Below are 12676 nucleotides of genomic sequence, written 5' to 3' on the forward strand. Positions count from 1 at the left end.
AAATCCTTCGACTTCGATATTCGAAGTCGAATGATTTACCTTCGGCAGTCGAATATCGAGGGTTAATTAACCCTCGATATTTGACCATATGTAAATCTACCCCTTACTCTTTCCTTACTCCACCAACCCTAGTCATGGATGACCTTTGGATAAAAACATTTTTGTGATATTCCTAATAACATTTAAGGCTATTGCCAATATAAGCCTAATCACACGGACACTTATTTGAGATATTTGATTCAATCAAATCCTGATTAATGTGAGGTTGAAATATTTATGTGAGAAATAGATGATTAGTTCAAGGTTTAAGAACTATGGGGATCAAAACTGTTTGTGATTCTACAAAATGTATTTTTTCTGTTTCATATAATTGGTCAACATTGATGTTATGCACAGAATTTGGAAGCCACCTAGGCCATATTTATTTCCCTAACATTATAATCATGTCCCATCTGTCCATCTTTTTGAAGTAAGGAATCTGCTTATCTCATTGCATGCTAAGACATTTATTTCCATATGGGGCAATAAGGATTGCTTTAAGGGAGGCGAGCACAGGTGTCCCAAACACATACAGTACAATGGCAGGAACAGTAAGGGGGTTATTTATCAAGCTCCGAATATCCGAACCTCGAATAATTCGTAGTCTTCCGAGCAAAAAAAACAAACTATGAATCTTTCGAGATTTATTAAAGTCAGATGGTCTGAAAACACGGAATCTGAAACCCCAGCATCTAAAAGCTCTCAAGGGTATAAGTCAATGGGGAAGGTCCCAGTGTCTGCGCCGATGTCCAATGATTTCGAGGTTTTGGCGCAAAAAGCAGGAAAAGCTCCGAAGTTTTCAGAGTTTTGCTCGACCCTATTTTTTTCAGGCTTTTTTCTTCATAAATAAGGTCCTTTCAGGAATAAATAAGGTCCATTCAGGAGTTGCTCTGAGTTGGATATTAGAAACACTGAGATAAATTCGGACCTTGATAAATAACCCCCTAAGGCTAAGGGCACACTAGGCGATAGCGCCGCGACTTTTAATCCGCAATCGCTGTGGAAACTTTTGCGCTGGCGTCTATGGGGAATCGCGTCAAATCGCCAGCGTAAAAACACACGCGGCGATCTTTTTTCTATTGTCGCTCGAAATCGCCTAGCGAGGCGATTTCGAGCGACAATAGAAAAAAGATCGCCGCGTGTGTTTATACGCTCGCGATTCCCCATAGACGCCAGCGCAAAAGTTTCCACAGCGATTGCGGATTAAAAGTCGCGGCGAAAAGTCGCCGCGAGTCAAATCGCGGCGCTATCGCCTAGTGTGCCCTTAGCCTAAGTGTTCTGAGATACGTATGCTTTCCACTTCCTATAACTGAATAAGATATCTTGTTAAGGATAGTTTACCTTTACTTCTTTGTTATGTCTAGTCCTCTAATATCAGTTATTATTTACCCGTCAGCCATTGTTTTTGTTATTGCTGCTTTCCGGTATAAGGAGTCCCAAAAATTTTCAGTTTAACAGAAAACCGAAGCCAAAAGTGAAAAGTGAACTAAAAAAAGAAAGAAAGTGTTAAAAAGAATGGAGGGAGGAGGGTGAGACAAGTGAATGCCATGCTAGGTGGGGAGAGGAGGAGGAATTGCAAGGAGTGGGAGGGGAGACAGATTGAAGGAGAGAAAGTTTAGTTTCTGTCTGTCCCTAGGGAGAGAGACCTGGATATGTCAGACTTCTTGTACAACCTGAGCCAAAGATTTAGCACAGTCATTGTGAGAAAGGAGACAAGGGAGGTAAGTAAAATGAGGGAGAGATGGGTGAGTGTTGTATTGCACGTGCGTGTAGAAAATAGGCGGTTAAGTAGGGGGATAAAGAAAGTGGGGTGGGGGGGAGACACACACAATTTCTGTGCCAGAAAAATAGGGCAGGAGGCAAGGAGATTCTTGAAAGAGTGAGACAGAAGTGTTGGCCAGTGTGCAAGCAGCACGTCTATTAAACAGGTGTTTGCACACAAGGAGTGAGAGAAAAAGTGGTGCAGCAGCAACTGAGGGTGAGACACTGAGAATGACAAAATGTAAAAGAAAAAGAGATCTGTGTGTGCGCAGTGTGGACTGAATTGTGTTTGCACTTTCACTAACAAGCCCCTACTTGTGGCTTTGTGAGATTATACTGACTATTTGTTCCCTTCCCCAGAGGTGCCAGTCCCTGTTTTCCACTGTGCTTCTTACTGGCATGCTCTGAATATTCCTGCCAGCCTTTGCTTTATCTTACTCTGCCTATTTTAGTGGCGCCATGCCCTGCATAATTCATTCTGCTACACCAGCCCATACTGTGCCAGACTAATGGCAGCCTTTCATGTTTCAGCATTTCTCTGTGATCTCCGTTGAGTTTATTGCAGTCAGGACATTAACTTTGGCTTCAGGGGCGCTTTTTTGCTTTTTGTTACTGTACATAGAAACTGTTCATTGGCCAAGATATTTGATGACTTTTAGATGTATGTTTTAATTATGCTATTGCTTATCCCCCGCATTAGGCTTAGTGCACCTTGAGCCCTAAGGGATTTACAAGTTTTATAAAGCTGTTGATTCATGCCACTGAATTATATAGGAACTAATATCATGATTATCTTTTCTTTTTTTTTTTAATTTAAAATTTTTATTGGTTTTCATTTGTCAATCGAATTAACATATGCAACGTCATATTGGCATTGATACATAATCAATACAAGAAGTATCAGAGGAAGTCTATCATTTCAACGGCCTATTGTCTTTTCTAATATATTATTTGTGTATAGTTTTCTGATATTATCTGAGACTGATATGTAAAGCTGTTCAAGAGGGCATATACCTTCCACAGTAGTGTTTCTCCACCTTGATATTGTTGGACTACCACTCCCAGCATTTAACAGCATAATATAAAGTTTCAAAGCATAATGAGAGCTTGAAGTGCAGCAACCAAAGAGTTGGATCCCAAATGCTATATTTCACAACAAAATATGGTCAGTAACCCAGTTGATTAAAAACAATCCTCCAGGGTGAATTTTGCCTACTGTGTTTACATTTAACCTACTGTAGTTGTTTACATATGATCATCCTGGAAAGCAGTGATATACTCGAATCTGAAGTTTAAATACAGTGCAATATTGGTAAGCAAAATCGAGTTGGTTGCCGCAATATGTAAGATTGTTAGTGTAATTCTCATTGGAAAATCCTTTTGTATCTGTAATTACGTTTGAACTGATTATTTGTGATAGCTAGGGGGCTCAAAAGAGCCAGATTTAGGAAAGGTATGTGTCCATTTTGCAAAAAGATGATGGAAGATGAAAGCATGTATAGTTTCCATAGCACTGATTAAAAGCAGAGAACAGTGGCGTAGCTAGATGTTACTGGGCCCCATGGCAAATTAATTTTATGATCCCCACCATAACCAGAGGTTGTCCTTTTTTTTGTCAACATAAATGAGTTATTTTAATATTACTGGTGTTTCTGACTCCTGGGATAGTGCACAACTTTGATACAGTGTTGTCATCTGGTTAAACCTGTATTGATTTAACTGATAAAGTGTTTTCTTTAGGTGATATGTGAAGAAATGAAATAATTGGTAAAACACAAGTCAGAAATGTCTGTATTAAAACTGAGAGGAGGTTATCAACCACGGTTAATTGTCAGTACACAGGATTTTAATGTTATGTGTGTATTTACTTGATGAGTATTCTAGGATTTGAAGTCCCTCTCTGTAGTGGGTAGTGCATAAATTCAATGTTAATGATTGTATTTATTACCTTTGTCTCGTTCAGACATAAAAAGCTGTAAAAGAAAAGTCCTTTTTTAAATTCAACCTGAAACCAAAATTCTTTATTTTATTAAAACATCCATACCAGTTGACTATGAAGATTTTCAGTCATCCAGGTCATGGTATATCTAGTATAGGTAAATCTAAAACAACTGGACTTGCTGAGTAATCAATGAAGACGTTTCACTACTCATCCGAGCAGCTTCTTCAGTTCAACTGACTGGTGTTCTCGGTATATAAACTCTTCCACTAATCCAATCACAATGGCTCATTGTAACTCTTCAAAGAGGTGACATCTGAAATTTACAAATCTCCGCTGTCAATCATATCTTGTCTCCTCCTCCTCTATGCCTTAGGCAGGGCAGTCAGTTACTTTCATTTTCCATGCTGCACTTCATAGATGTCCCTTCCCTCCTCACATTCCCTGTCCCTGCTCACCATATAAATGTGTAGCCAGGGTATGGGCCTCGGGTGCCCATTCTGGCACATACAGTAGATTTTGGCATGATGCAAAGTTTGCCTTAATTACAATGTTAATAAAAATGTCCACAAAATGGCACCTGTCAACTTTTGTGAATTCCAAGACTTAAAAAAAAGATTTAATTAATTTCTACAGAGTAAATTAAGTTTATTTTGCTTATTTTTACTTAAAGGAGAAGGAAAGCCAAAAAATGACTTAAGCTGTAAGTGTTGCCTATAAATAGTAGATATAAGTACCAGCAAGCAATCTCCCATTAGATTTTCACTCAATCTTTTAGCTGCAATAGTTTTTTAAAAAAGTGTAAGCATGTATGAAATAGCATACCTTTGTTTCTGTCCACAAATGCTTCTGAATAGGGCACACGCATGCGCAATCGTTTGCATCCGTGCCCTGCGCATGCGCACTAGAATCATTTTTCTTCTATGTGCAGCGATGACGATGCGGTCACTTGACACCTCCACTCGTCATCGCTAAGGAGCTGAGATCAAACATGCGCATTAACAACAGAGCGCAGGGCGGAAGTGACGCACCTATTTGAATATGGCCGCGCCAAACTGATACAAGCGCCTTAACTTCGGAGTGTTAGTGCTCAGATGCAGCAGTGAAATGCAAGTTTTTACCACATCGTTTCAGGAGGGGGCCTCGTGGGACAGGCAATAAAGTAGGATTCAATTTTTTACTTTCCTTCTCCTTTAAGGTGACTTTTAGATGGTAGCTAGAGACCCCTCTGTAGTCATTTATACTGCTCATGACATGATTATAGTTATAAACATCATACACAGTAGTAAAAAAAACAAACATCTGTTTATATCTGTGTCCATATACTTAAAAGTAATATTACACGTGCTTCCACTTTTCCATCATGTTGTCTTGATTTGGCATGTTTTGCCCTAAAACTGAACCACATGATCTATGATTGTTTCATCTGATAACGATTAAGCTCACTACATCGCAGCCACCTATTAATGGCAAGGGATGCACAGTTATGCAGAATCTGATTAGACAATATTTCAGTTACATGTAAATGATGCAGAAGAAGCATATTCTGTCACTCACAGCAAGAATACAGAATTTTTCTAACTGTACAAAATTTAATCTTCTGGGGGATTCTGGGAAATGAAAGCTTAATGTGATACTGACACTAAAAATGTTATTTTCAAAATACTAATCTACATGAAAAGTTACCTATAGGTCATGTTAATTTTGGTTTTTTGCTCATCGTTCTACTTTTGTAAATAATTATTAGTTGAAGTTCCTAAACCTGACTGTTTTGCCAACCCGACTGTCCCTTCTCAACTTGTCAGTTAGAGTTTCTAATGCTAATGGACTCCTGCTGCACAAATATGGCAGCCCCCTCATAGGGAAAAAGGGGGTAAGAAAGATAATGTGAAAGCATCAGGCAGATACTTTTATGGCAAAATTATAAATAGCATTCAAAGATTATGATCGATATTAAAAAAGTTTATTTTCTGGTGTCAGTATCTCTTTAAGTGGCTCAGAAGATTCCTAAGAATATGATGGGTCAAATAAAGTTCCAGTAGCACATGTTGCTGTTATCCTCCATTCTAACAAGCCAATGCTACAGATAAATAGAATGCAAGTGTATATTATGGTATATGTATCCAATACTTGTCATGCTGCAGTTTATTACAGAATGTTATAGGAGCTGCTGAATCAGTACTGTCCAGTCAAAAGGAAGATAAGTTGTTTTCTGACATCAGACTGTAACTTTTTTTTACATCTGTCATACAGCCATTTCACCTTTAAAGTATTTGCCCAATGATTTTACATTATCTGTCTGATCCTGATGTTCCTCTATGAGATGGGTGCCATATTTGTGCAGCAGTAGTCTGTTAGCATTACATACTTTAACAGGTTTAACAGGTAAACAGGTTTAGGAACTTTAATTTAAACAATTACTTACAAAAGCAGACCTATCAGCGAAAAACAATCAACATGCCTATAAGTAACATTTGTGTACAATAATATTTTAAAGAGTAATTTTTAGTTTCAGTATCACTTTAAAGTCACCATCTACCTGGCATAAACTGTTGGTACATGCCAATCAATGTCAGGTGCTTGAAAGCTTTATGTGCATCACTATTACATTCCCATTGTTTTCATGTAATGTGCATGGCCATCAGTTCCATTCCGGTGGCGCATTTTTAATATGGGTTAGTGAAGTTGTGTGCGGTTAATATAGTTCAACTGAGCAGGCATTATGATAAAGGGATGATTGATCGTTTCCGAACTGTTAAACTCTGTGTTAGTGGCACTGTAATGGTATGATGGGCACTTTGCAAAAAAGCAGTTTTCACAGGAACTAGAATCAGCAGATGTGTAACATTATTCTGACTAATATATTCCTAAATGGGTAAAGAGAATAAAAAACTATCCTGTAAAAATATACAGGAGAAAGAAGGACACGACAGCAAATACATATAATTTACTGTTACTGCTGTTTCTAGGAGAAGCTAAAAAAAGCTATTGGATTGATGTTCATCATGCAAATTCAGTCTATAGCTAACACTCTATCCCCCCACACCTTGTGACCAAGGGAAGATCTATAATTTTGTGTTTCTGTGGAAAGAACCTAGCTTACCCTTTGCATACCTCCCAATAGTTCCTTTTTCTGTTGGACAGTCCTGATTTTGACAGTTCAGCCGGCAGTCCCTGGTTTCTTACTTGAAATGTCCCGAAATTTTATTTGATCTCCTGCACTGACACCAGAAAAATTTACAACATTTCTGATTAAAACAAAAGGCTTTTTGTCAGAGACCCCAGAACACTGAGCAGTTGCACTTAGATACGTTTGTAACAATTTAAGATAATTCAATTATAACTAAGATAATCAAGTCTCTGGAGAGAACTGAGACAAACTAGCAGCTTAAAGGGCAATTTCACTTTCATTAGCAAAACTGCTATAATGCCTAAAACAAGGCCATAAAACTCCCAGAAATGTGTTCAAACTTCATAACCTGCCAAATTTTGTAAAATGAACATGGTAATTAGAAGGCATGGCCATAAAATGAGCATGTTCAAAACATTTCCATCCAGATGTTTTTTTTCCTCTTTACATTTTTTAAATGTTGGGAGGTATCTATAGTGGGATTTATAGACTAAGCACATGGGACATAACTGTTCAGTGAGTTTGCAATTGATCCTCAGCATTCAGCTCAGATTCAAAAGCAACAGTTATGACCCATATGCCCCCCCTCAAGTCACTGATTGGTTACTGCCTGGTAACCAATCAGTGGAAACCAAGAGAGCTGAAAAGCAGGAAGTAGTGTTCAGGCTATTATGTTACACATTCAGTCACTCCAGCCTTTAAGATACGTTACATTTTTGGCTAACTAACTATATTAGAAACATTTTTTATTTTGCACATCCTATCTATTTACCCAGTTTTTATTTTTACACTGAACAGTTCCTTTAAAATTCTCTCAATAATGGTTACATATTTGTTACTTAATTCCTTTAATGTTGAAGTGTTTGCATCTTTGTAAGGTATATATTTTGCATAGATTTCTAGCGGTTTTCAGTTGTAACTGTATAATTTTCATGAAAGTTGTGGTTTTCAGTTTTACCTGTATAATTTTCATGAAACTGGTATTTTAAAAAAAACTAGGGATGCACCGAATCCAGGATTCGGTTCGGGATTCGGCCAGGATTCGGCCTTTTTCAGCAGGGTTTGGATTCGGCCGAATCCTTCTGTCCGGCCGAACTGAATCCGAATCCTAATTTGCATATGCAAATTAGCGGCGGCGAGGGAAGTCACGTGACGTTTTGTTACAAAACAAGGAAGTAAATAAATGTTTTCCCCTTCCCACCCCTAATTTGCATATGCAAATTGGGATCCGGATTCGGTTCGGTATTCAGCCGAATTCTTCGTGAAGAATCCAAAATAGTGGATTCGGTGCATCCCTAAAAAAAACAATACTTTTTGCAGTGTACCTAAACAAATATTAAGTTATATTATACAGCTAATTATAGTTGTATATTATGCAGATATACTGGCTCATTATATAAATTGCAATTTAAATCACCCTGTTTAAAAGAGTGTTACTACAAGTCTTGCAACCTTCCTACCTATGTTTTGGCTGACCATAAGGATAATTAACTTCATACAATCAACAGAAATATGATAATAAGGTTGTACAATTTGGTGCTTGTCAACGCGACATAAATAAATACCCATATAAACATTGTATGCTCATTTCAGCAGGACAATGCTGATTATCTTTCTAAAATATGGATTATCATTTTTATGTCTCCGCAGCTATGAAACAGTTTTTCACTGGATGTCATTAATGGGAGAATTAAAGATGGCTTCTCTTCTAGTCTGGTTCAATCTGTTACTTGCTCTCTGCATAGCTGAACCTGATGCTCACTTTGACCCCTGTAAGTTTTAAATGTCTGCAAGATTGGTAAGAGCTGAGTTTGGTAGAGGAAACAGAGCATGTGCACAAGAAAAAGGACTTGGAAATAGAGCATTGTACTCAATGCATATCTATATTGCTCTTGGATAATGAAGCTGTATATAGCTTGGAAACTCTAACCTTGTTTACACAATTCCTACAGCTTCTTGTCGCTATGCATTGGGCATGCAGGACAGGACCATCCCAGATGAGGATATCACAGCATCCAGTGCCTGGTCTGACTCTACTGAAGCTAAACACAGCAGGTGAGATTGTGGAGCACACTTTGTTAGTGATGAAGATTGGCTGAGGAACATCTAATGAACTATCTATCTATCTATCTATCTATCTATCTATCTATCTATCTATCTAACAAAAAGCATTGAAGGTTTGTAAAGAATTACACCACAAATCACAGCCTTCATTTAGTACAGGATTAAATTTAAATATTAATTTAAAAAATATTTGACATTTTTCTGTTTTCAGGTTCCTGTGTATTGTGATCCGTTTTTTTTAAAATTTTAAATATAAAAGGTCACCAAGTGGTAGGTCACAATCTTTTTTATTTTATAATCCATGAAAGGAAATGCGAGCAAGATTAAGATCACTCTCTCGTTTTCTTACAAAGATATACATAAACTGGAAGGTCAGCTAATATTAAATCTGCCCTCTCTCAATAAACCATTTACCGTGTTTAATAAACAGCACAACATTTGCAGCAGTCTTCTGCGCTTCATTGAAGTTCATTGTCACATTATTTTTCTTGCTAAACCATTTACTATGTGATACATTTTAATGGATGCTAAATATGGTCCAGAGAAGATATACGCTATATGATGCAGTTATTATTGTAATGCTTTGTCTCATTGTCTGGTTGTAAGGGTTAATATATCCAGTACATTTGCTGCATGGCAACTGCTACACCTACCACAGCTCAGCTGGGTGTACCGACCCCTATATATCTATTCCCATGGATGTTTCTACAGAATATAATTAATAAAAGAAACATTAGCACACAAGACATTTTTAAGTTTGAAATTATGCTTGAACATCATTCAGACAAAATACTTTTGCAATCAAATTGTAGTCTTCAACTTTCATTGGAGCATTTATATAGATAACGGATGAAATAAAAATAAGTAAAAAAAAAAGTAGCTATAGCTGCAGCTGTTATATTCTTACTGCTCTTTGTTTTTTGCAAACATGAAACATGATAGAAATATTAATTTCACTGCTTTTGCAGTAGCCTATTGTTGCTAAATGGAGTTCTTAAATACAATTGCATGTGAACTTTGAGAACATCATACATGATACTATTGCCGTATTAAGGGGGTTATTTACTAAAATCTGAAAAATTTCTCACTGTTTTCTTAAAACACTTAGACCAAACTCCCATGAATATTTTCTAATTTTACTCGAAAAAATCTGGTGCAGGAAAAGACTTGATAAAACTGTGAAGAAATCCGATTGTGCAATTTTTTTGGATTTGTCACCTGAAAACTCTGATATTTTCAGATTATCGCCCAAAAACCACAAATTATTCAGATTAATGTATGAAACCCCGCTCAGATCATGATTTCTTCCAATTGTAAAAGGGACATCTGCCATTGACTTCGACATGAACTCGACATGAGATGGGGTACTTTTTTATTCTGCCCAAAAAGGCACAGCGTTTTTATGGTTATGGTTTCTATTTTGGGGAGGTATAAGTAGAATTAGGCTCATGTCACATGTATCGTAGTCTTTGCATGGCTCATGACTGGTTTTAGGCATTTATTTCGCAGAAAATACGTCACAACATGAGCATTAGAGAGCATTTCTCCCGCAATCAACAAAAGGAATTTTATATTGGATATAGTATAATAGATTGTACTGCAAATATAGAAATTAGAGGTCCCAAATGGGTTCCATAACTAATCAAGTGCACAAGGATGCAAATAAATACGTTATATCTAATTTTAAGATTGTTTGGAGTTCTTGGGCTGTAGTCCTCAAGACAAATATATTAATTCTTATAGTATATCAGACAGATCCAGTATGTGGGCCATCAGCAATTACCCAAAGCACCCCTAAAATGTTGTTTATACCTTAAAGTAAAACTAAGCCTCAACTAAAAATTGAGCTGGCCATAAAGGCAAAGATAACGTCATATGAATAGAATTATCAGACCATGTGTGGATCGTCCTGACATTTATCGTACCTTGCCGATTGGTGATTAAATGGACAAGTTAGAACATTTCTGTTGGCAAATGATTATTTCTCTGCATGTATTAATCTGAGGATATCAATATGTGACTGTGATTGTTAATTGTCAAACTTAACTGCTGTCACGGCCAGAACATTGTCTCATTTGTTCTTTTACCACTTTCTTACCATTTAATCTGAATGATTAGTAGCAGGTCGGGAGATTGTGCCGTACAGTCGTTCGTCAGATACAAGGTGAAGATCTGTGCCTTTGACAATGTCTCCAGTAGCTCTACATCTTTTATACTGATTCACAATACATTCTCTCAGCTGTTTCTCGACTTACGGATCTAATTCCCAAAATACAGAATATATACAGTATTCAATAAAAATTTCGTAATACAAGGCTGATAAATTGACAGTGTGTTCTGCAGAATTGATTATAAAATGATTCATGTATTATTATTTCTATGTTAGATGCAACCTCACTTTCTGCTAATGTTTTGATGTTTCACTTCATGATCATGAACTTAGCACAATCAGCATGGGCAATGTCACTGACAATCTAAAGATGGCCCAGCAAGATCAGAAGATGAATAGCTGCTGTGGACAGCTTTGAAGGCATGGGGTATTACTGTTACAGAGCTGCTGAACCTTTGGCCAGGGGCAGTTTTCGTTTAAAGGAGAAGAAAAGCTTCCTAAGCAGTACATAGCCAATAGATTTGCCACAATAGTGCAAGTAATAACACTATATTTATTCTGCAGAATGCTTTACCATAACTGAGTAAACAGCTCTAGAAGCTCTCTCTGTTTATGATAGCAGCTGCCATATTAGCTTTGGTGTGACATCACTTCCTGTTTGAGCCTCTCCCTGCTCACTCCTAGCCCTGGACTCAGATTACAGCAGGGAAGGGCATGCTCAAGCCGTAGCCCTGGAGGTTTAGAACCGCACTCGCAGAACTCTTCATAGTGCCAAACAAATTGTAGTTTATTTCTAATTATTAGAAATGAACAACAATTTGTTTGGGACTATATATATTTATATATATATATATATATATATATATATATATATATATATATATATATATAAATATATATATATATATATATATATATATATATATAGATATAGATATATAGATATATATATATATAGATAGATATGTATAAATGATGAAGGGATCAGCACGCTCTTGTAAAGTTGAATCAAGTGTTTTTATTTGTAACACAGCATTGTCCAACTTTCGGTTTCGGTCCCACCTGGATCCTTGATAAAGGTCCCCAGGTGGGACCGAAACATTGGACAATGCTGTGTTACAAATAAAAACACTTGATTCAACTTTACAAGAGCGTGCTGATCCCTTCATCATTTGTATCATTCTAATTGATCGTGCACCTCATCTTCGAAGGCAACAGAGGGCGGACACCCCAAGCATCTTTATAAATATATATATATATATATATATATATATATATATATATATATATATAGACCTTTCTGATAAAGCTTACCCAATTTTATCCTTTTCTTCTCCTTTAAGACTATAGTTCATTGATAATGTAAAATATGTGAAAACTGAACTACATTTAACAGAAATGTCTGCTGCAATCAAAGTTTTACTTTTTACTGGGTGGGTACTGGCATAGTCTTCCAGCGTGCCTTCTATGATTTACTTCTACAGATAATCAAGCCATTGTTTCTTTATGTGAGGATTTTTCTTCCTTTTAAAATAGTGCAAGTTCATGTAGCTGAGTAAGCTCAAGAAAGCAGGTCAGTTATTTGTGCGGTTAACCACACAGCTCTGACAGTGATGCCATCTAGTCAAGACAC

The 12676-nt window shown here is 36.9% G+C and overlaps 1 protein-coding gene across 3 annotated transcripts in view; it reads left to right on the plus strand.

Annotated features, from left to right (window-relative positions):
* ddr1.S (discoidin domain receptor tyrosine kinase 1 S homeolog) overlaps positions 1-12676 on the plus strand; it is a 49371-nt gene that overhangs the window by 18563 nt on the left and 18132 nt on the right. For 2 of the 3 annotated variants that reach the window (XM_018233262.2, XM_018233264.2), the window contains exons 1-3: positions 1608-1760; positions 8520-8641; positions 8822-8924. In XM_018233262.2, the coding sequence (XP_018088751.1) occupies positions 8542-8641; positions 8822-8924 (203 nt within the window). In that variant the 5' untranslated portion in view covers positions 1608-1760; positions 8520-8541. Of the gene's footprint in view, positions 1-1607; positions 1761-8519; positions 8642-8821; positions 8925-12676 lie in introns of those variants that run through there. The other variant, XM_018233263.2, reaches the window with a different exon arrangement.

This window comes from Xenopus laevis, chromosome 8S (assembly GCF_017654675.1).
Source record: "Xenopus laevis strain J_2021 chromosome 8S, Xenopus_laevis_v10.1, whole genome shotgun sequence".
Taxonomy (NCBI): domain Eukaryota; kingdom Metazoa; phylum Chordata; class Amphibia; order Anura; family Pipidae; genus Xenopus; species Xenopus laevis.